Genomic DNA, 24,174 nt, shown 5'->3' with positions numbered 1-24,174 from the left:
TGAGAGAGTGAGAGTTTAATCATTTGTTTTCATCTAATTGTTTGAACTACGGAACCAACAATCCAGAAGCATTCTGACAATTATTATCGTATCTAAACAACGCCTGGTGGTTCTTTTCGGAATTTAATCATACAATAATCTAAAGTCCACTCGGGAAAAGCTTTAGCTGCACTGTATTTTAGTGCCGTTACATTCTTTGACCGTTACATGCGTGTACTCTCCAAGCAGAGGTTGGTGGGGAAGATCGTGACCGTTTTATCATATGCCCCGTTTTTCGTCCGCTATCCCCACCAACTTCCCACCAACCTCTGCTTGGAGAGTAAAATGCGTGTACAGAAACTCGCGTGAACAGTGTGCATGACCAAAAACAATTTAGAACAGTTTTGTTAACAGTTCAACTACGCTACATGAAGCTGAGATGACGGATGTGTTATTGTTTTTAAGTTTCATTGAATGTTTTATGACAATATTTTTACGTCATTTGAAATATCCTAATTTTGAGTCATACCCACACATGTACTGTTGTATCTAAGCATCACGCAATCAATTTTTCATGCACACAGAATTATTAGCCTTAGCATAAAAGCACAATTGTTCTTGTACATACACGGCTTCATTACATTCGGTCCAACTGATTTAAACAAACAAATGCGTGAGACAACTGTACTATTAAAATGACATTTTCAATACACCTACGGGCCCCTCCATTCAGAACTCTTTAGAGAAGCGGACATATTGTTACTGGGATTGAAAAATATCATGTATGACACAACGTGTTTAAAATAAGAATCACATTTACTCATGCAGAGCTACGTACCCTTCATGTAGTTACATCGAGCATATTGCGCTTCAGTTTCCTTTCTCAAAAACGTGACGCTAATTAGGAACATCTACTAATATAATTCCACTAGGGTACATAATCCGCCACTCTGAAAAGATACATCCAAACAGATTTCCAACCCAACGTCTCCCAGTTTAATGAACTCCTTTATATCCAATGTGTGCATACCTGGGGGGTACTGCACTAGATATGTTCTCAACCCCACTGCATTTCAAAGTGGCGGATTTATGTAACCCGGCGGAGGTTAAGTGGAGGTTACATGTGACAGAAGCGGTCAACGTAAGAACTTCCTATCGCCACTGTTGCCACAAAACCCACGACTGACCACCTTACACGTCAGCCACCTATTTATGGCACAAAGTCGACAACAACGTCGCTATTCTTCTGACCACAAGCCACGCGAACGTTGTCTGCAGTGCAGTTGGCATTTCCTGGGGAAAAAACACATTGCTTCATACTCAATCCAAATAGTTACATGATATTGCAGGAGAACCCATCAACAAATTATAGAGAATTAAGTTATGCTTGATTTGATTATATTTCTGCTGCACTCTATGATAGTTACTAGTGTATTATGTGTATACTATAATATATAAATATCGCAACTGCTAGCTGTATGCACCGTTACCAAAAGCGTACCTAATTCAGATTCTATGTAAATGTTGTATGGCGTCTGCTTACGTGATGCTAAGTTACATTTCCAACATTAGAACGAGAAAGATATGTATTTGCTGTGATGCCATTTGGGATATAACTAACCCGTGCATCCACCAAACCTACCGAAGACCGTGTTGCTGAAATGGTCGATGAAGTTTTGCTGGACATTCTGCCTCGACTCCTCATCCTCGCAATCACCTTCATAATACTTGAACTCATCAGCCTTCGAGTGTCCGGGAATGCGTCTCACTGTGGAAACGACGATACGGGTACGAATGTGCGATTCAGTGAAGATTTTGTTTTGTTGTAACTCTACTGAAACGTCCAGATACTGTTGCTGACTTCTACTTATTAAAAGAAGTAGCAAGTGCATACCCGTGCAATCCGGCCATTTGGTCTCCCTGCCAGGCGGGTCTGTTCGCCACTTCCCAGATGATCCGCAGACGTACAGACTCGCTGGTTCCGTCGAGAAGTCATAACGATCGTCACACTGCACGCTACAGAACTGGCCATCAAGCCATGCGTCACAAGATAGGGCACCGTTGATAGGTGGATCCTGGTGCGGACATCTAGATGCTGAAAAAGAGCAAGTTGACAATGAAACCAATAAAGAACAAACCATCCAAAGTGCAAAGATGTACTCAAGCACCCTACCAGCAGGCCTTGAGAACTGGATACTGTACTTAGTCACTCTTTCTTTACATGTTGATTTGAATTTTGAATATCCGAAAGAAATATAAATAGAATCATCAACATTTATATGAGACGGCGTGTAATGGATCGAAGTACCAGCTATATATATTATACAAAATGACAACAAAAAGTACTTAATCGGAGGGGCCGGGGAAATATTTGAGAAAATCCACTGTTATGTAAAGATTAATGTATCGCAATTTGATCTTTCTTTTGGCACAACCTATAGACTGGACTGCTTACCGGCTTCACATTTTGGCACATCGCAGTACTCCCAGCGTTTCTCGGGGTCTGCCGTGTAGCACCAGACGGCATCAGAGTCGTCAGGGTTACGGCAGTAGTTCCTTTCAAGCCCCGCTGTAGGGTAACTCTCAGGCGTCCTACTGTGCTCGTGTGGACTCTGACTATCCCAACGCTGACACTGCCGGCCAGATTTGGTCGTGCGTTTCTTTCCCCGGTACGAACCGCCTTTACCTTCTTGACAGGTTTCCTCTGGTTTTGATGGTAGCAGGGTGCATTAAAGAGATAATGAGTAAATGAAATGTCATTATCGTACGTTTATGCTCTTACAAACTAAGTACAGGCCATGGTGATTAAACAGACGTAAAATTACAGTGATATTAAAACGTGATAGCTTACTACATCTAAAAACTAATTAATATTAAACTAGTTTATTATCGCTTCTTCAGGCAGTTGTAGATGTATACACATATGAAGCTTATAACGTGGTTTGTCTAGTTCCATTAGAAATGCAAATTTTCTGTGCTATCTAGATATCGAAAACTAGGAAAGTTATCTTGTATACAATTAAAGATATTAATGGTAATACTGCTTGAGTAAAAGAATGATAAATCTGATAATTATTCACTTAACACAAGAGTTGGAGCCTTTCGAATCATGCTTTAAATCATTATTCATCACATTCAATTCTATATTACAACATGCGCCATACAAATATAGTTTTAGTCGTAGTAGTAACCTACCGTTGCCTGTCTGACGTTCGCATTGCGGATGTGACAGCAAGAGATTCTTGTCTTCAGGCCAGCAGTGCCCACACCAGCCCCCACATCGTGCTGAGGCAATCTGATGGACAAAGAGTTCACTAATACTCATTTCAACCATTCTTCCAATTATACTGTCATTATGACAAATGTGTTTTACCGATTGTCACACCACTTTGTTGTTAGGAACATTCTACAATGCCCAATGCTAACCTGGGCAACAAATAAACGCTATGATGTAAAATAAAAATGTAAGCAAAACTTGAGAATGGGTTCCTTTTTAACACACCCTTAAAGCCATTCACATGACCGACGTTTCGGGAACTTTTAAGAGCTACCTCCCACATGAATGCGCTGTTCTTAATTCCCGAAACGCAGCATAGGTAAATCTTGTTGTGTTTAAAAGAGCCCTATTATTCAATGACTTACCAACCTGGTGCAAATATTAACGAAAAAAAACCTTCGCTATTCATGTAGAAATCGTAAACCAACTTCTCTGCGTAGATTCGCTTTCCTGACTGCTTCCTGCTTTCACATTCATTTCGTGGATGGATAATTTCTGGCCCTACATTATACTATATTGTAGATAAAAGTCACTGTCATACCTTTCTGTCCTCGGAGATGAACATGTCATTGATGGCGATGTATTCTGGATGTCGCTCCTCCATGACCCAGTGGACGTCAGGTGCCAGCTGTAGTTCAGTACCCGTCAGATTCACCTGAAACGTTCCCTTGGCGCACCCCTGTTTCCAGGAGTAACAGTCGCCAGCCTCCGCGTAAGACACATTGTTGTAACCTATTATTAGAGAAAAGGCCTTTAAAGTTGTGGCTCAATTAAAACATACTTACGCGCCACACCCACCCCCTGACGAATCTCGTGCATTAACAAAGCAGCAACACTGCATGTTACAACTTTGCCAGTTTTGTATGACAAACAAACTACTGTATTGATCAGCAATTAAAATACCTTCAACAACTCGTGCAGGAATGTTGAAGATATTCTGATTGCTGATGAGCAGTAGAGATATCACTTCATTGTTAAACGTGCGCCGTCAGTGTGTTTTGAACATGTAAAATTCCATACTAGCTACATTTCAACTTAGCAAAAAGATATGATATTTTTGGTTTATAAAATGTGTGCTTACCAATAGTTCTGGCAAAGGTGTAGTCATCCCGAATGACCTTGATCCTGGAGTTTTCAAACTTGATTCTGACCTTACTGAACGTCGTGGTCCCGGCACGGGTCGAGTATGGATCCTTGGGGATATCCAGAGACTAATTTAGACTGTGAGAAGTACCACTAGGAACCTAGCAGCTCAGGATTCTAAAAAGAGCGACCAGACAGGTTCGACTTCATTTCATGTAGGATTAATACCGTGGCGGATCATCACTATGAAAATCAGTCCAATAGAATATCGGGATTCTAGATCTCTGCCGGCCTCTAAAAACCATGGTGACAGACAGTCTCAGCTTGACAATAATTTGTCCAAGTTAGTACATATATTTTGCAGAAATCAACAGAAATTTGATGTCACCAATTGTTTGAACCTAAGACCAGGGGCCTGACCAGTTGAGGAGCTGCTAAAGCTAGGCGTTATATTGTCAGGCTAGTTGATTAGTAACACTTCTGTTTGTCACTCACCTGAAGTGGGCCGTCGCATCGACCTCCATAGGTATCCGTCAGCCGCTCAGCAAATATCATTGCGTAATTACTATCGGGGCCAGATGGTAGGGACAGGAACTCTTTCGGGTTCCCGGACGCCATGTTGTGGCAATAGACGCGGATGGATACATCTTTGCACGTTGAAAAAGGGTAAATTGTGTACTCCCCATCCTGGTTGGCAAGGTTGAGGGACTTCGCTTCGGCGCACGACGCAGCTTTTACGTCTGGAACACTGGCTGTTGAGAGAGATGCATGAAATTCTATCGATATTAAATGTTAACCTTGTTGCAAAAAATACATAGATAGAGTTAGTAAATGAAATTACTTACAAATGTGTATGAGATGTCCCATGGTACTTCTGTGCATTAAACTGTACTGTGAAACATAGCTGATACTTTCTACTAAATGAAACACGTATTGTATATATCATATCATATTATACATGTGATACGTGCATGATTTAGCATTACATGTATGATATCATATAAAATATTACATCAGATGAAAATATTTAAATATATAACAGTACCAGCTATGCTGAGGCACTTTGGTATCGCACAGTAGTTCCATCTCTCCTTAGCGGAAGTCGTGTAACACCATGGGCGGATGTCATCATCACTGTTGGGGTTTCTGCAGTAGTTGTTGGTCAGGTCAGCGTCGGGGTATTTTTCAGCCGTGTACGAGTGGCTCCAGGGGGTCTGTGATGACCACTCCTGGCATGTCTGACCCGACCAGGTTAGAGCAACCTTGCCCCGATATGACTGCCCTCTGTCTGTGTAACACCCTGAAAAAGGAAAAGCACTATGCTACCGTCACATAACAAAACCCCGCGCATGTTAAAGAACCCACCACACCTTTCGAAAAAGAGTAGGGGCATGCCCCGGTGTGCGGTGGTCCAAATCTTACAGTCTGGTCTGGGATGACATCTTGAAAAGGTGATAGTCACCTGTTATGTCAATCCTTCCACTAATGTGGTAAATCGTAATAAATAAATGAATAAAAACCCATGCCCCACTGGCGCACCGATTTTTTTATGTTTTGTTTTTGTATGTTTGTTTGTTTGTTTTTCAACTTACAGACGAGGCTTTGTGTGACTCTCAGCAGCTACCTGGTTATTCTGTGACTTGAACCCAATCAGCAGAGTCTGGCGAAAACATACGCCGGATCGAAGCCATAACCGACTCGGCCTTAATAGGCCGGTCGAGGTCTTCATGCCTGGGCTTCACCCCCTACGACCTCATTGGAAATGTGATCGAGGCATTAGTTTCGCTAAAACCAAGGAACACTACAACTCTACAACTGAATCAATATGACTACTTTTTGAAATTAACTATTCAAATCATAGTTGAGTACTCACAGATGGTTTACTAAGCATGGGCATGCCCCCAGCAAAAAAGAAAAAAACGTATAATAACATTTTTGGCTTGTGTCGACGCCATTGTCATCAATAAAGTTCACTCACCTCTAGCATCCATGTCTTGCACTTCTTCCCCAACCTTCTCCAACTCTACCCAAGACGGAAGATATGAACGCCAAACCATTAACCATATTCTATATACTATGATATTGTTTCCGTATGCCAACATCTATTTCTTGGTCACCATTCCATAGTGCAGATAACGGCAGTCGCTATCATAAATATATTATAGAAAATCGGATTCTGTACAGTCTATATTCTAAATTTCAGAAATATCGCAAGAGGTACCAGCAAACATACCACGTCCTCATCAGAAAATGACATTGCAATCTGTTTGTTTTAAGGTACATGTATAACGCCAGTGCCATTGCATAGTGGATGTGTTGTATTGGCAGATCTAAACTCGCTGTAAACAAGGTTAATTGCAGACATATGGAGGTTCCCTTATCAAAATATGTTAAAGGATTAAGTCTAGAAGACATCAGAATTTACCGGTTGTTGTTATTTTTCAATGTCAGCGAGGAGACTAAAAAAGGAAAACCGTACCGCTGGCACATTTCGGGACAGGGCACCAGTCCCAGCGTTCGTCGGGGTCCGTTGTGTAGCACCAGAGTGCGTCTTCGCCATCCGGGTTGCGGCAGTAGTTCTCCTCCAGACCCGCTGAAGGGTAGTTCGAACGCGTCCTGGAGTGGGTGTGAGGCGTTTGACTGTCCCAACGCTGACACCGTCTCCCCGATACGGTTGTGAACCACTTTCCTCGATATGAAGCACCGTTTCCTTCCTGACAGATCTCATCTGAAACACGGACTTAAATAAGTGACAACATGAAAGCATTCTGCTATTAGTTGAGACCTCTGTATGAGAGATGGCTTGGTTAACCGGCTGTAACACCTAACGAATGAACGTGCAGTTGCCATCTGATTAAATTGTTTGCATTTTGTCCGAATTCTTCTTTGTTTGGTCAACAAGAAATCTAGAAACCTTGATTAAACGCAAGGTTCTTGTGATGCCACGTCTGTTTTGACATCAACCTTCCACTGTGTTCCACTGCCTCAAAATTAAATTTTGGACGTTGGCTATAATACTGAGTTGCTGGAACGTAATTGGCGTAGATCAGCTTTCCATAATTTTGTTGAATCCGTTTTCCATAATTAATAATGCCATGTGATTGGATGAAATAAAAATAGATCAGATTAAATCAATGAATAAAGTATTTTTACACCTTCAACGTCTCCGTCTTGTGACTCCGTATCCTCGTCATTCTCCAGAACTGCAAAGATTGAATACATGCTTCATACTTTGTAATTGTACAGACTGTGGAGTGTTACAAAATACGATATGGACCCTTCGAACTGACTATGAAATAACATGTGTGGTAGATATTCTGAACATGGCTAATTTTGTATTATGTGTAATCAATTGCTATCAACTACGTGCTGTCAATCATTATGGGCTCCTTAAAAAAACATACCTTGCGAATGGAATTCGTATTTCACGACAAAGTGGCTATCAAATGACGAATCACTTCGCAACCGTAGTAGCATCTTATTCTTGGAGGACCTGAAGTAAAAACGAAAACATGTCAGCGAATGCCTAGATCGATTTTGATTTTTTTACCATTCAGAACCTCCTTACATATCCTCTTTGCAATGCTACCTGGTGATGTGATAGAAAATCTCATTGTACAGAATGCCTGCAGCTGTAATAACAATATTTGTGTAACTTTTTATTTAAAAATTTACAGCATAATTATTGTGCTAGCTAAATGACACGTTAGATGAGTGTGTGAGTATATGGTGAAACCGATAATGAATCATTTTTCAATGGTACAGTCATTTTTCTGTGAAGAAACACTTACGTGATGACGTGATTTTGCAACGGAGTACAATAGCGGCCCAATAGCGGTGACGTCACCTTCCCTCCGTCCCTTACTTCCAGCCAGTCGTAGGGACATGCGACCCAAACTTCGAAATACTCCGACTTCTGTGGAACGACAATGGTAGAAAACTTATCATCATTGGCTCAGTATTTGACAACGGTGGCCAAGATCACAATGCCATATCTTCACGGTACTGAGCGTTGAAACTTTGTTCAAATGCAAAAAGCGCATCGATTTTTTTCTGGTGTCCAACTGCATTCCTCTGCAGGAGTAACTACTGCAGTCCTCTGCAGAAGTAACTACTGCAGTACTCTGCAGAAGTGACTACTGCAGTACTCTGCAGAGGTAACTACTGCAGTACTCTGCAGAAGTGACTACTGCAGTACTCTGCAGAAGTGACTACTGCCGTCCTCTGCAGAAGTGACTACTGCAGTCCTCTGCAGAAGTGACTACTGCAGTCCTCTGCAGAAGTGACTACTGCGGTCCTCTGCAGAGGTGACTACTGCAGTCCTCTGCAGAAGTAACTACTGCAGTCCTCTGCAGAAGTGACTACTGCGGTCCTCTGCAGATGTGACCAATCACCTAGGTCACGTGAACCAAAGGACACGAAACATCAAGAACTTGTCAAAAGTACCAAAGACGACACTGTCAAATTGTATCAGTTTCTGTACTGTTAAAGACGACATGACATGCTTTATGCAAGTTGCTCACAGTCAGTCGTCTGGGATATGTATTGTGGACTGTGTATGACAATTAATGCTGAGCATGGGATGGTTCCATCATCACTTCCATGGATCCAGTATCCTCCTTGTAAAAGTAGAAAGAAGTCTCTGCTGAGTTAGATCAATCTTATCTACCATGTTGTCTGTAAGTTTGTTTCTTCCTAAGTTCAAAAGTAGCCTTAACTTCAAACTTGTCTTACCATCTGAGGCATCATCAGGTGGATCTTGACCGTCTGGCCCACAGGAGCGTGTAGTAGCCAGCTGAACACGCTGTTTGGAGGTGTCATCTTTCCAGGTATCTTGACATCTCCAGGTGCCAACTGCCCGAAGGGAAACGGCTCTATGACACCAGAGGCAGGTGTGGTGATCTCCGTATAGAAAGTTGAAGCTGTCAGAACATATGAAGATTCTCTTAATATAGACGATCTTGTGATTCTGTAGGGCTGTTATGGTTCTCTTAACTTCCACAAATTACTTTATTGTATTCGTGACAGCTTGCTTAAAACAATTGAAGCATAAAACGATTACAAATGTGTGGTCTCCGCAGTAATTAGTAAGGCTTGTCATCATGAATATCATCTAATGGTATGAATATTGAAAATATTTTTTCTGTAAGATATAACAAAGATGATCCATAAAAAAAAATTATTACTAGTTTGTCTTGGGCTATGTTATGCTAGTTTGAAAAATCACCATGACAAAACGGAATCACTTACCATGAAAAAACGGAGCCCATACACGTTTGTCTGTATTGGTGGCACTGACGGGGCAACTTTCCAGATCAACCTAACACATTTACAAGATTGATGATAGTTATGTACTGTGCATATTAGCTGAGCTCATACGGTTCGAATGAAACATGTTTGTACAGATAGGACAAAAGTCGTGGTGATGCAATAAACTAAAAATGATAATCATTCATTCGTACCTTGCAGTTCTTGCAGCAGCTTTGACCCTCCGTGCATAGGGCACCATCTTTCAGTTTACATGTCTGACCGTCACAACATGGGTCACTCATCAGGCAGCTCTATGGGATAGTTTGTGTTCATTTAAAAAATAGTGGCCGTATCCATAAAAAAGGATACAGATCCACCTAAAGATGGATATGGACCTTTGCACCTTGTGATATCCGTTCGTAATTTTGTAACATGGACCTGTAATAGATGCATTCATTACACGTACAATCATGCGTAGGATATTAGGCAAAGCAAAGTAAAAGGAGGACTTCAATAAAATCATGTTACATCCAAAACGATAACTATGTCGTGACCTAAAGGTATCACAAGAAACAAAGCTTTACTTAACGTGATATATTCTTTCCAAATGAGGACGATTGTCAGCAGTACTGTAAGATGTAGAAGTAAAACTCTGCTGTTACCTGGTCCGAACCACAGTCACATTCCTCACCGTGGTCAACAAACCCGTTTCCACATTTGTACACTTCTTCCTAGGGAACAAAACGCAATGTTACTGTACAGTTCATGACAAAAAAAAAATCGTTGTTAAAAACGTTACATCCTCGATCACTCTTCGGAAGGTTTCCTTTAAACAGATCACATTGCAATACATTGTATAGGAACAGAGCTAAAGCGTTCTTCCACCACAATCAAATTCTAGACCCACCTACTGCAGGCCTTTTTCCGAATTCAAATTAGCAACTACATAGGTCACGTGGCAATGGTTAAAAAGTCAGGAAGTCTGTACCGCCCGCCGTCTTTGTTGAGTGATGGCTGATGTTGTGTTAGTACAAACTTTTATCTCTGTACTATGTTAACTACCAACGCAGGTTAACTTTAATGCGAGCCGCCTGTAGCAAACCTACAACTCAAAGTATAAAAAGAAATAATTCTCTATCATGTCTCTTCATTATGACTTAAGATAAAAGGCAATATAACGATTGCTATATTGATTGCATAATATAGCCGGTACCTGTGGTGGTTTCTTCTCCAAGCACGTGAAGTTGTGTTTCCTTATGCTGTCAAAGAACGCCTGACCAAACGACTTTGGGTATCTAGAATAGAACAAACACGAAATACTAAATTAATAAATCGGCAAATGTTAAGGACCACTGGGATTACATTGTCATTTGATGTTAGTTGTCATCGTAATCTATGTCGTAGAATATTTAATAAAGGTTATTTTTGAAAGACTGGGTTCTAAAAAGAGTATAGAAATGGCATTCGTGAATAGTTTCATCAGGTTGGTAAGTTACTGAATAAAAAGACTCTATGTACACAATGAAAGTGTTTTATTACACCGACGTTTCGGTGACCATCTCTGTCACCTTCCTCATGGTAACTGGCAAGTTGTCACCGAAACATCGATGAAATAGAACACTTGATTTTGTACAAACAGTATTTTCATTCATTCAGTATAGAATTGGTTCAACGTTTGCAATATTTTAACATACCGGCATGGTGTCATCAATTGACTCTTTTGATGAACATTGTAAGTGTCAGCTTGTACTTACTCATTTCCACCCATTGTACAAGCAGATCCAAACAGCTTCCTTGTAGGACACGGCGAGTCCCCATCGTCGAGGGGATCTTGTGGATGCAAGAGGAATAAACAGACAATTTTCAGATATGAACTTATAGTTATTGAGATCACTGGCTGTAAATCAAATGAAAGCTACCTGTCACTCAAAAATCGTGACCATAGCATGTGCGGGACCCGTCATACAAACACCAAGTGCTGCTGCAGTACCATCAAAAGCCGCTAGGACATTCATTATCAGACATGTCCTGTGTTCTTGTAACCCCATTAAGACATCTGAGTTTAATTCAATTGATCTTTTAAAAGAATAAACATCATTTAATGATTCGATGTATTCATTCCGCGCCCCTTACCTGTTCATAGCTGGTGTGTTACACCGAATGGTAGTTGTTTTGGCCATACAGATACAGATAGAGGTGACACATACTTCTTCAATAGTCCAAATTCGCGAACTCACCGAAAGGATGTCCCACGAAAAACTGATGCCCCATCTCATGAGTAAGGACATCGATGTAGTCGGCGGGTCTACCAGTTGTGATGGCAGTTGACTATACAAAGACGATGTAACATGACATGACTTTTCCAGTTTCAATTGGATAAATGATATTGCATATTATTTCATCTTGTTATTTTCTAATGTAAGGTTGTTAGTACACTGTATATATATAATGGTATGATAGATAGTGCAATTGAGCTCACCCCGCTAATTATGAAGGGGAAGTTGTCCACACTCTCCATCTGGCAGAGGTCTCCCATTCCTGCACCAGTGGCAGAGGTTCCATGAAAATAGGGTGGACCACTGAAAAAAATTCTCAATCTTACTAATTGTTATGATACATATAATTTGGCTATGTTGGCAATGTAGCTGGTTTGTAAATCAACCAATTGAGTACGTTTTCTGTCTATCTTTATCTTTGCTCTAGAGAATGTATATATTACCTAATCTCTATTGCATCCAGGCCAAAAAAAGTGATGCCACGATTGACAAGTCAATTCAAAGTTCCAAGTGCGCATGTGCCGTTTGATATAGTGTGGTCTAGGGTCAAATTTTAAAGCTTCTGGCATGAATATAGAAGAATGACCAGGGACCTTAACCGTTGACCCCTGCACATGCGCACTTGGAACTGTGACCTAGCTTATGGACCTAAAGTGCATATCATCCGTTACAAGATATAGTGTTACGTACGTGATAAATGTTGCTGTATCAAATTTCTGCACTGGTCGCAGGTCATTCCAGATGTACTCCCTGACCTTTGGCTTGAGATAGTCATAATAATGAGGGCTCTCTTCTTCTCCAGGCCAATAGTTCTCCAGAATCTGAACCCCACTTAGGAGCACGCGAAAGTTGATTGTCCTGTATGCCTGTAAATGGTGAGAACGAACTCCTAATTGCGAACAAATCCTCTTGAAATGTGGGTACATATCTATACCACAGACTTGAAATGAGTTTTAATGATTTTGGTACATGTATATTCCTCACATAATCAAAAGGCATGAAGGCAAGCTATGAAATAAAAACTAATGCTCGTGATCTTGTTATCAGAACATTAACATACGACAAAGGTTTATGTTGCTTGTACTATACTATAGAAATAAAGATAAGTAAAGTTGACATTTTTACCTTATCAAGAATTGCAACTGCTTCCATTGCATGGTTCTCAACTGCCTCTCGGTCACCTTGGAACACTTTGTCAAACTGCAAGGTATCAAAGATAAGAAATATTGGTTACTAAATACAACACGTACATTCTGATTTTCTTGTTAATCCTGGACGGTTGCAGGTATCGACTTCCTGAACACCACCTTTGACCCATTCCTGACGTCACTCGCACGCATCCCAAAGACCATTGCGCGTGAGGAAAAGTGGTCAAGTCCTGATGAACAATGATAGATGCGGCCGATAGATTCCTTTATAATGGAAGTGAGTTTTCATTCTAATATTGCTCTTTTTTTGTTAGGTGTGGGTATTTCAGCACCTATTTTATACATCTACATCTACACAGTACTCGGCAAAGCCCTCGAGGGACATCCCGCCGAGGAGAACGGAACTATGTCTAATGGTATCTTCACTCAAAATCTCGCTTGAACTTACCGCATTTTTGTTGTAGATGAAGAGCATTCTGATGTAACGTGTCGGCCAGTCGATGACGAAATTCCCGTCTTTCAGCAGATAGTAGGGGACTTCTGGCCACGTCTGTGGAGAAAGATCACGTGTGTAAAGGAACGTGGTCGTGCTATAAGGATAATTTCAATGTGACGTCATCGCTGTGTCCGCCGCCATGTTGGTGTCCCTATCTACATTTCAGTAAATTATAGCTCAGGCGTTCTCGGACATTTAAAGATCGTCTGGCCTTATCAAATAACCACCGTTCATTTTCTAAGCTAAAATCTAGCGTCCTTGATAACAAAACGTTGATTTGTCATTGATATCATGTCACTTCATTTGGCAAGGTAGACAGACTAGAATCAACAGAATTCAGTGATAGTGGTAACTGTGATTAATAAAGGTGTATATGGCGACATAATACCGTTTGGATCCAAAAACCACCGGGTAAATCACCGAGCGTAGCGTAGCGTAGCATAAAATTCCATAAATTACGACTGTTGGCTGGCCAATCGTATTACGGCTTCATATTAAACAATAGATACGGGCTCCTGATTGGACAATTTACTTCTGGCTGTATGATTAATTTACCTTTAAGGTCTTGAAGCATTCGTGATAGTTGCATAGACGGGAGTCGTTCCAAAAAGGAATGTCTCGACGTTGCTCCGACGACGTCAATTCCTGCACCTTAAAAACGTACTAAACCGTTGAACGGTTGAGAGCTCGGTAAACGACTGGCTTCAATGAAGATATGGATATCTAGACATTTCCAATGATTTCTAGATATTGCAAACAAGCATGATCATGATACATGTCATATTTCGTTTATTTCTATCATAAAGAATACTGGGTCATACTTAGTCTGATAATGTATATTTGTGTATTCATCATCTTCTTAAAATCCATTCATGCATTTATGGTTTAACTCTTAACGTAATGATAGGAATAAATCTTTATCATTTGAAATGTCTTTACCTTTGCCATCTTATTCGCAGCTTCGTCGGCGTCAACATTATCGGGCATTCTGCTGATCTCTTCCTGCAATGTGGTTTTATTGTTAATGTTGTTTACTTAGAATCTAACGGTTCTTAGTTCAAATCCCTAAAATCCCCAATATCAATGGTGTAGCATAGTCTTTTATTTGTAAGTAGCATATTAGTAGTATTGTAGACCTACTTCCTCACACAATTTAGATAAAAATGAGTATCTAGCTTCAGTTAGGGACGTGCTGTCGCTTTACCTATTGTACGAAACTAACATACGCAAAAAAACAAAAGTCACTTTTAGAAGAATTGGGGAAAAAAAAACTCTCTATCGGCATTGTGTTCGCATTAGTATTCGGGAATACCGTACTTAGATGGAAACCATCATATGACAATCAAACAAATCTTACCTTTATTTTTCTTGCACGAAGCGCGAAGAAAAGCGGCGCAATCAGAAGAACGTTGAGCCACAGTTTCGCCATGGTGCTAAAACCACTCTTAAACATACAAAATAATGAAACCATCATGATGACATTCGGGTCAAGTCGTCAGGCATCTATGATACTCTAGATTCTTTGAAAACGCAGTTCAGCATTTGCATTGCCCCAAGGAAATGTTTGCATGAAATACCCACTGGTGAAGCCGTATGGATTATTTGTTTGTTTGTTTGTTTGTGCGTGTGTGTGTGTGTGTGTGTGTGTGTGTGTGTGTGTGTGTGTGTGTGTGTGTGTGTGTGTGTGTGTGTGTGTGTGTGCCAAAAAAGCTTCTAGCATCCACATGACACCACAACTTGTGTCACCGTCGCACTGTACGTTTCATTTATGCAAGAACAGCCAAGCTGGATGATGTCAAAAGCTTATCACAGCATGTTTACGTTAAGGGTAATATATATATACCGTTGTTTCCTGACAACGTAACGTAAATATTTCATTGCGAACATCCAGAAATGAAACAAAGTCAAGTGGGGGGAACCACTATTTGAGAAAAATAACAACAAATATTTGATTTTCACCAATCCCAACCATTGAAGCATTCTGTATTGAATTATGAGACTAACTGGGGGAATCATATACACATTCAAAATCAGGTTTTACCTTCCTCCCCGTCCGTTGCCAGTCTGGTATTCACTGGAACACCTACTAATCTTACAAGATTTCCTAGAACCTGTCGATGGTGTAATCCATGAAAAATGTACGTGTTAACAATTAAGCAGATAATTTTGATTGACAGCCTGACCAAATGTCCTTCACATAATGTGACCAAAGCCAGGCACGATGTTGGACTCGGTCCAAAACAGTTTGTGGGAGTTCGGCGTTATCTTTTCCTTCACAGCTGTGCTTCGTCACTTCGACATGATATTTATTCGCTAAACTGATGTGTTGATCAGCCGTCCAGTCGACTGTGCACAATAGGTTGGCTTTGACGTTGATGTGTGCCAGAAGGCACAGGCTTTCTTAGGCCCCGATGAGTCATAGCTTTAGAGCTTAGCCTACTATAGGCCCATACCCAAAGTTTCATCTAGCATCTAGAGTTATCCTATAGACACAACTGTAGTTCAGGACGATGTTTAAACAGTACCGCGAGTTAAATAAATAAAAGAAAGAAATTGCTTACCTTGAGACGAGGGATCACGTCACGACTGCACTAAGCATGGATGCCCGACTGTTGTTTGCCAAAAGAAAACCACTTCGTCAGCCGGCCAGTAATCTCCTTTCAAGATTAGCTTTTCCAAGATGAATGATTCTACTGTGGCTTCCACAAGATTAGATGGCAAGCGTCCCAGTTGGAGGCGCGCCAAATATAATCTTATCGGAATGTGAAAGTCAGCGATTTGCGCCGAGTTCGGTGTCACAGATAGGCACTGTGTTTTCCAACCGTATGGTCCTTTTCTAAGAAAACCCGTGAAGATATCAAGTTGGGAATGATTCAGTTCATAATCAAAACAAATCTATACATATATAGTCTGCATTTACGACTGGACGCCGGTTGCCTGGCTTAAATTGCTGCCCATGTACGTTTAGCGATATACAAGGCGGTGAAGTTACATGTACCTACGTACGTGAAACGGAGGGTTTGTGGGCCCTTAGTGTTTGTGGCGGTGGGCTGTGTCCATATTTCAATTTGCATTTGCGTACAAGGAACGTCGGGAAGACTAACAGGAAGTTAGGTCACAGTTGGCAGAAATGTGTCAGAAAGGTTGCAGGAGTGTCTAGAGATCAGATAACATCACCTTTTTCTACAAGCTAGTGTATAGACATACATTGTATTAGCATACAGGCCGACAATTTACCCAAACCTTCTCAGGGGCACACCCGAGGAAGCCACCAACTTAAACGCCAGACAATCTACGCTCGTACAGACACATACAGATTTTTTTGTTCTTCCCATATACGATTCCTGAGTGGAACGCCCTGCCTTATCCGGTAGTATAGTGTTGTCTCCCCCGGTTAGACTTTCCGAGCTAGGCTGGAGACCGGCCCGCCTCAGCAAGGGACCCCCCTGTGCCGTTTGCGGGGTTATTTGGGGTCAACTCCATAGCTTGGATAGACTTGGAGATTTGTTTGGACGCATCTTTTCAGGGTGACGGAATTAAGTACTAGTACCCTGGTGGAATTATGTTACTTGATGTCACCTGCTGTGACCTAAATAGACTTTGTCAAAGGGAAACCTACAATACTTATATCATAGCTGCCATTACAAATAGTAGACTGCAACTACAAATATATACCATCATGTAATAACTATACAAAGAACAACAGAACAGTCCTTCTGAATTTAAAAAAAACATCCTTTATTTAACTTATCTCACTACTTGATCAATTAGTTTCTCAAGAGGTAAAAGTCAACAAAGGTAATGTAACAGGGGTTTAACTTAAAACTAGACAACTCAAGAACGCTCAAGATTCACCGTGCAAGATTATGTTTCTGGTTGTAGATAATTACAATAAGATATTTAAGAGGAAGAAAAGTGGACAAAGGAACCTCCAGTCCTTCACATTTAAAAATACTACAGTAACAGAACCAAGAGAATCCTGACTACTAGTACTATGTTAGTCTTAACTCAACCTTCAAAAGCATCTTACTACCTAGTATTTCAGTTTGTGTTTTGAATGTTGTTTACCTAGAATTTCATACATGACTGCTAGCTAAAAAAAGGGAAAATTGAGTCATTGCCATTGGGCATGTTTCTACATTTTGCAACTATCGATCTGCGCCTATAGGTTTTCAATGGTTTTAGGGTAAAAACGTATTACAAAGTACAAAATAGATTGTTAGTACTGTACATAGATTCTCACCAAATTTCATGGTGCACAACACAGCACTACGTACACAATAGCTGAGTGCTACAAAAAGGAAAGCGCCATGAGTGTCTGGTTACATCCCATGTACCCAGTCTTGTAGCTGAGGGGCATCCTTCCTTAGCACACACAGCTATTCGGCCTGAGTGGTCTCCTGTCCCAACAGAACCATTCGGCCTGATCGTCATTCTTCTCCATCTTTCGACAGTACCATCCAACACTATTCTTTTTGGTTCCAAGGAAACTGTGGCCAAACAAGCCAGATGGAAGGGCTAACTTAGACCTCCCTCGCACCATCCCACAGCTGTATCCATCACTCAATACTACATCCTTGACATCCATCTGAACATCATCATATCTGCGGTAGCAATCCATATGTAGGAAGCTCCCTGTGACATCCTTTTCGTTTTCCACCTCGGACAGGGTTTCTTCTTTGCAATCATAGGCGTAGAGGTTGAAACAACGTCCTTTACCTGTACAGACATCACATCCTCTATCACTGCAGATATATAGCTTGTCATCACGTCCCGTAACATCCAAGATGAAGACCTCTCCAAAGTGCTGTATGAGGAGATCCGAGTGCGTCCAACGTTCCGTTTCTACATCAAAGGCATGGATGTGCAGCTTTCTCTGCTCAGTATACATCTGTCCACGAAACCCAGGGTGCTTCAGTGAGAGAAATGGCGTGTAGTATAGTGCCTCAAAAAGTAGTATCTTCCCCTTGCAGGATGTTACCAAATCCAATGCTGAGTCTAACACAGGCACTGTGGGTGACTTTATCCAGGGCCCTTCTGCAAGATCGAAGCAGTCCATACTCAACACAGACTCTGCCTCGTCAGACGTCGCCTCAGTATCACCTCCAACCAGAAAGAGTTTCCCATTGACGACAGCGGACTGGTGCCCAGCCCTTCCACGAGGCATGTCGGGTAACCTCGTCCAACTGTCTGTTAGAAAGTCATACCGAAAGGCTTGTCTGGATGGTGCACTGTGAGGACCCTGGCCGACCAGAGGAGCGGTACGCCCCCCTGTTACATACAGGCATCGTTCTTCACTAGTAGTGACACTCATGTACCCACAAACAGGTGTTGGTAGGTCTGAGATGTGGTAACATTGATCGCTATCATGATCTAGGCAAAATATGCTTTGCATGGGCATTGGTGGTGCAGGAGTGCTGCTGTGACGTTGTTTTGCTTTCCAACCGCCGGCAATGATCACCAGGTCATCTGATGTTCTGTGCCTAGGTTTACTGTCAGCTTGGTCTAGTTTGCTTGCGTTGACTTTTTGTGCACCAGTAAGGTGTTCCTCCTTCGCTTCCTCAATTTTAGCCAGACATTCAGCAGACTGTTGTACCACAGGATGAGACAAAAGCTTGCTTAGTACGCTGACCCTCACATACAACAAACGAATTGCTGGCAAAATTGTTGACACGGCTGCTTTTCGGCCATCGGGATCATGGTCCAGCCATCGCAACACAGAAAGCACAATGTCATCTTCATTTGTAATTTGTAGCTTCTTATGTTTGAGTAGATCCAAGAGCTGCTGCGTTGAGAGGCCCAGAAACTCCTCACTTTGTCTGGCTTCTAAAAAGTGAGATACTGCCATGTCTTCAGCTTTAGTTTTTAGCTGACGAAAGTCATACTCATCATGATACATGTCAGAAAGGCACATGACACCAATACAATTTGATGGGCAAAGGTTTTTTCGAATGAATTCTGAACAGAAGTTCATAATCTCTTCAAACTGAAGCATGTGTGCTGCCTGCAGAATATCCTGAACATCATCCTTACCGATGCGTATCTTTTCAGTATAGACAAAGTCCAGAATCTTTGAGAAGATCTTAGCGCTAATCTTGTGCAGTGTTATAACCTTTGATGTACTTTCTGCAAGCTTGGAGGAGAACATGGCTTTGAAGTACGGTGTTGTGGCCAACACGGCTCGGTGACAAGGGAACTGCCTGCCTTCTACTTCCACCACAACATCAAGGAACTCATTGTTCTCACGCTGGCTGACAAGGCCGTTAAATATTTGAGAACACTGGCGGATGCTGCTGAAGCAACGGGAGCCATCATTGTGGCAATAATTGTAACTAGATCTGCAGTCGTCTTCAGAGTCAAATTCTGCCGAGCCATAGTTCTCTTCACAGTCACTATCATCAGAAGCCATCAGTTAGCTGTCACAAGCTACCTGTCAGCCAGAAAGTCAACTGTAACAAAAAGAGGGAAAGTCAGGGTACATGTGAAACTGCAATGTTTACTAGCTGTAATACTAATACATTGTATTTTCTGAATCAGTTTCTGGTCCAACTCCAAGGCTGTGTTCTCATTCAGGTCTATGGGGCGTTAGTAGCCGTGTTACATTATTAATATTATATATGATGATGATGATATAGATCAGGAAGATAAGCTGCCTTGATCTTGAGAGTATGCATGTACCAGTACTAGTAGTATACCTCTGTCTTAAACAAAATCAGTTGCCTATGTTTCTTAGCCTCTTATCCTTATAATATAAAAGCTTTACTAGTTTTTCCCTTCGTTTATTTGTACTGGTCACTTGCAAGTTTGTATGTAAATAGCCGTAGTGGAACTGCTAGTAGTAATCCCATTTTTATGGTGCCGTAAAAGAGAAGAAGAGACCCGTCTAAGCCGAATAAAAGAAGAAGAGACCCGTACCTGACTATTATCATAATCAAATTATGCACGGGCCACACGTGTTCACAATGCCCCGGCCCCCCTCCCCCAAACGCTACTAAATCGACATTATACTCAATATAGTCATACTCTCGAAGTTACGCGGACTCAACAATTCCTGTGTGGTACCTGATGTATCTTATGCCCGTTCTGATGACGTCTCCTGGAGTCACCTGGTGTTCGGGCGCGTCAGGAACCACCGTCTTCTCCCGACTCTCTTGCAACAACGCGATGGTGCACCGCCACGTTTTCAAACTGGACTGTTCCATTCCAACTTTGGGTACAAACTCAGTTTACGATGATGAAGATTGGAAATCATAAATCGACTTGTGTTTAAAGTGTAAGATCTTTCGTTCCACTAAAAATCGGAAATTTCAGTATCTGAATCAAGGAGTAACGTTAGCTCAAAAAATCATTACTATATTCCGTCCCAACATCTGCTTGGAGTAATCAGGTTGGAATTCACCTATGACCTGTGTCAGAGGTGACAACATGGCGTCAGGTGGAAATCCTGTCGACTCGTCCGGAGAGAAAACCGCCAAACTGGACATGTCTCATGGGTTTGTGCACCACATACGGCGGAACCAGAAATCAAGGTAAGTTGGCAAGTATTCTAGCTTGGTATGTAAACTGAGCGAAGCGTGATATTCGCATATTGCTGAAATCCTTTAGGGGTGGGGAGGGGGGCGTTCGCGTTCCTAGTATTGTGATAATTTTGTACAACTTTATTGGCGACTTTGCGATTATACAAACAGGTTGGCAGGCACAGTATATAGTAGATAAGTGGATACATAATAAAGAGCATGCATCACATTTCAAAATATAGCGTGATACCATTCCATCCAAATTATGATCGTGTGCTTCCCGGGACCTCCTCGGCACTAGGGGTGTTACGCCCCCGCCCAGGTCAAATAGCGTACGCCTTGGAATTCAAATTTTGATACGAGGTGGAGTTACCTAGCTGTTAGTGTTAGACAGATCGACTATCATAAAGAGGGCTAACGCTTACCAGGACTAGGGCGCCTTTGGGATGGTTACCAGGGTACTTTTCTCAAATTACCTTTTACTGCATGTTTTCTTTCATAAAATACTGTACCGTAAGTGCGTTTTTCTTTCGCGGCAGGGAGAAAATGGCATGTTTGCGTTGGATTTAAGTTCAAATTTGAAACAATAGTAGTGCTACAGTGATATGTGGGCAAAACATTTCGCGGTGGTTTTAAGTTCGCACAGAAAGTTCACCACGAAAATTGCAAAAAAATGACATAAAACCACCGCAAACATTTCTGCATTTGCAGTATTCATTTTCAAATATTATTTTCTCCATCCATTTCAAGGGATAACTATGACAAAGAGCAGAAGGCCAAGCAGGGTCAGAGAAAGCCTCGTCACACCCAGCCCTCAGTGCGGCCCAAGAAGCCTGATCAGATGGTGTACAAGCCACGTGTCAAACGGGACACACGCACAGGTAAAGGCCTGCAAGTCTAGTCTACGAGGGTTGTTCAATAAGTTCTCGGACTCACCAAAATACAAGATGCACAATTCAAATTTCGGGGTACACCTTATGGAGTATGAAGCCTTTGATAAATGTCCACCAATACTCAACTAATTGTGATCATTACTTTGGAGGCGAGGTTGTTTTGAAAATCAGTTATGTTTGGTGATAGAGAAGGAAAAACCATGGACAAATGAGCTGCGACCTGAGGTGTGTGCTTCAAAGTTAGGCCCTTTCCATTTGAAATACAGACTTAAGGGATTCCTCATCAAACTTTCTGACAATGTCTTCGTAGATTTCAAAGCATGGGGGACACAAGAATCGACTGACATAGCTCTAATCACAGTTCTAGCCCCCTCCTTACTCATATAAATGTCGTAAGAAATAGAAATTCTATCCAGCCTTTTGTTTTGATTTTAAACACATGTTGAAAAATTTGTTCCTACTTCTCAGTCTACGAAGTTTGCTAATCAAGTTTCTAAAAAGTACTTCTATAAAGAACAAAACATGATTTTTATATTGTTATGTCAATGCTTTTTATATGCTAATTGACAACCTTTCTCAGTACTGTAATGCCAACATCTCTTTCTCCACCACAGGTACACAGAAAGGTAAATCATCAGATGACTTGCCCAGGAGGAAACCACTGTTTCGGCTGGAGTATGAAGCTAAGAATGGAGATGTAACAGACATTATTATCTATGAGGTATGTATAGGCAACTGCATGACTGTTGTTTATAAGAAGTTCTATTCCTTATTGTTGTTGTTGTTGTTGTTGTTGTCCTTGCTTAACGTCTAATATATCGCTAGACGGGGTCTCTTGGTGCAGGGTTACGTAATTACGCTTGGTTCCGTTATGAGTCGATTGTCTCTACTCTAGGTATTTACTTTCATTGAAAGGGGCATAGAATTTAACATGATGTATGTCACCCATAGCTAAAGACAAACCAACCAAGAAGATTTGTATATTTGTACAGTGAATATTAGTTTAACCCAAAGTTTTGGATTTGTTGATAATGAAGTCACTGTAAATTGTACATGCAAGTGTCGTAAGTTTGTCTTGTGGAAAAGATATTACCTACCGTAAGATGTAATTAAGGTATAGTATACTATTAAGTTGTCTCTTTTGTCTGTTTGATTTTTCAGGACGATGACCCCAGATTAGTAGCAGAAAGGTTTGGAACACAGTTGGGACTATCAGATGAATTGAGAAATGCCCTCTATATTCATATAGTAGATGAGATGAAGAAGTCCAAGCATCTGTTAGCAGATAAGAAATAACATCTGAGTGAATATTTGAAAGGTAGGTTGCTCAGGTCATACGTTGGCCACTGAGAGGAGTGCAAAAGGGCCATTAGGTCACCAAACTGTGTGCACTTGGGCCAGTTGGTCATCATACAGTGTGTATACATGCCAGCGGGTCACCAAAAGTTGTGCACATGGGCCAATAGGTTAGCAAAATGTGTGCATATGGGCCAATTTGATCACCAAAATGTGTACACATATGCCATAGGGTCACCAAACTGTGTGCACGTGGGCCAGTTGGTCATCATACAGTGTGTATACCTACCTGCAGGTCACCAAAAGTTGTGTACATGGGCCCATAGGTCATCAAAATGTGTGCATATGGGCCAAAATGGTCACCAAAATGTGTGCACATGTGCCCTAGGGTCACCAAACTGTGTGCACATGGGCCATTGGCTCATCGCAATGTGTGTGTATGGGACACAGGGTCATCAAATAGTGTGTACATGGTCCCTTGAGTCATCAAAATGTGTGTAGATCATGGGCACATGGGTCACCAAAATACATGTACATGGAACCGTGAGTCATCAAAATGTGTACATCATTTGACCTGAGTCGCCAAAATGTGTGTACATGGGACATTGGGTCATCAAAACGTGTGTACGTTGGCCACGGCACGGCTTGTAACAGCTTCAAATTTTTATAAGGATGCACACATAGAAATTATAAATGTCAGTATTGGCACTTGTGGAGTCGGAACTTTCCATCAGGCTTAACCATCTAATTAATAAGGGTTTGCCATGCGCCAAATTTTCATAGTTTGCCTTCGTCATGCATACCAAATGTGTGGTAGTAAACTAGTAGGCTGTGCTATTATTTCAGGAAAGCACAAGCCTATGCATATCTACAGTTATATTGATACTAGTAACTTAATAATGAGTCACTAATGATAGTTGATTTCAAATAGTGCTTGTAAGTCTTCCATTTCACAAGTG

At 41.4% G+C, this 24,174-nt stretch overlaps 3 protein-coding genes across 4 annotated transcripts; 1 reads left to right on the top strand and 2 right to left on the bottom strand.

Annotated features, from left to right (window-relative positions):
- LOC136448401 (uncharacterized) lies at positions 1 to 16,197 on the bottom strand. 2 transcript variants are annotated; one of them, XM_066447854.1, is made up of 29 exons: positions 16,071 to 16,197; positions 14,867 to 14,953; positions 14,449 to 14,511; positions 14,065 to 14,160; positions 13,462 to 13,563; positions 12,991 to 13,065; positions 12,556 to 12,731; positions 12,069 to 12,168; positions 11,827 to 11,917; positions 11,344 to 11,419; positions 10,803 to 10,884; positions 10,252 to 10,320; positions 9,802 to 9,900; positions 9,590 to 9,659; positions 9,074 to 9,261; positions 8,131 to 8,255; positions 7,744 to 7,832; positions 7,495 to 7,542; positions 6,819 to 7,067; positions 6,318 to 6,362; positions 5,385 to 5,639; positions 4,835 to 5,091; positions 4,338 to 4,449; positions 3,798 to 3,988; positions 3,175 to 3,274; positions 2,435 to 2,683; positions 1,874 to 2,074; positions 1,601 to 1,747; positions 1 to 1,272 (listed from the first exon to the last, which is right to left on the bottom strand). In XM_066447854.1, the coding sequence occupies exons 2-29, from the start codon at positions 14,936 to 14,938 to the stop codon at positions 1,190 to 1,192; spliced, it is 3,510 nt and encodes a 1,169-aa protein (XP_066303951.1). In that variant the 5' UTR covers positions 14,939 to 14,953; positions 16,071 to 16,197; the 3' UTR covers positions 1 to 1,189. The 2 variants fall into 2 exon arrangements, with proteins under 2 accessions (XP_066303951.1, XP_066303952.1); XM_066447855.1 differs by lacking the exon at positions 16,071 to 16,197 and adding an exon at positions 15,551 to 15,779.
- A 1,033-nt stretch (positions 16,198 to 17,230) lies between these two features.
- Positions 17,231 to 20,829, bottom strand: LOC136448150 (kelch-like protein 25). The gene is made up of 2 exons (XM_066447318.1): positions 20,572 to 20,829; positions 17,231 to 19,958 (listed from the first exon to the last, which is right to left on the bottom strand). Exon 2 carries the CDS (start codon positions 19,916 to 19,918, stop codon positions 17,876 to 17,878), a length of 2,043 nt encoding a protein of 680 aa, XP_066303415.1. The 5' UTR covers positions 19,919 to 19,958; positions 20,572 to 20,829; the 3' UTR covers positions 17,231 to 17,875.
- Positions 20,830 to 20,900: 71 nt separating this feature from the next.
- Positions 20,901 to 23,956, top strand: LOC136448151 (UPF0561 protein C2orf68 homolog). Its single transcript, XM_066447319.1, has 4 exons — positions 20,901 to 21,038; positions 21,777 to 21,907; positions 22,534 to 22,640; positions 23,081 to 23,956. Exons 1-4 carry the CDS (start codon positions 20,911 to 20,913, stop codon positions 23,213 to 23,215), a joined length of 501 nt encoding a protein of 166 aa, XP_066303416.1. The 5' UTR covers positions 20,901 to 20,910; the 3' UTR covers positions 23,216 to 23,956.
- Positions 23,957 to 24,174: the final 218 nt, after the last annotated feature.

Source organism: Branchiostoma lanceolatum, chromosome 14 (assembly GCF_035083965.1).
Source record: "Branchiostoma lanceolatum isolate klBraLanc5 chromosome 14, klBraLanc5.hap2, whole genome shotgun sequence".
In the NCBI taxonomy this organism is placed as follows: Eukaryota; Metazoa; Chordata; class Leptocardii; order Amphioxiformes; family Branchiostomatidae; genus Branchiostoma; species Branchiostoma lanceolatum.
The sequence above is the reverse complement of the archived record's forward strand: the minus strand, read 5'-3'. Positions and strand labels throughout refer to the sequence as shown.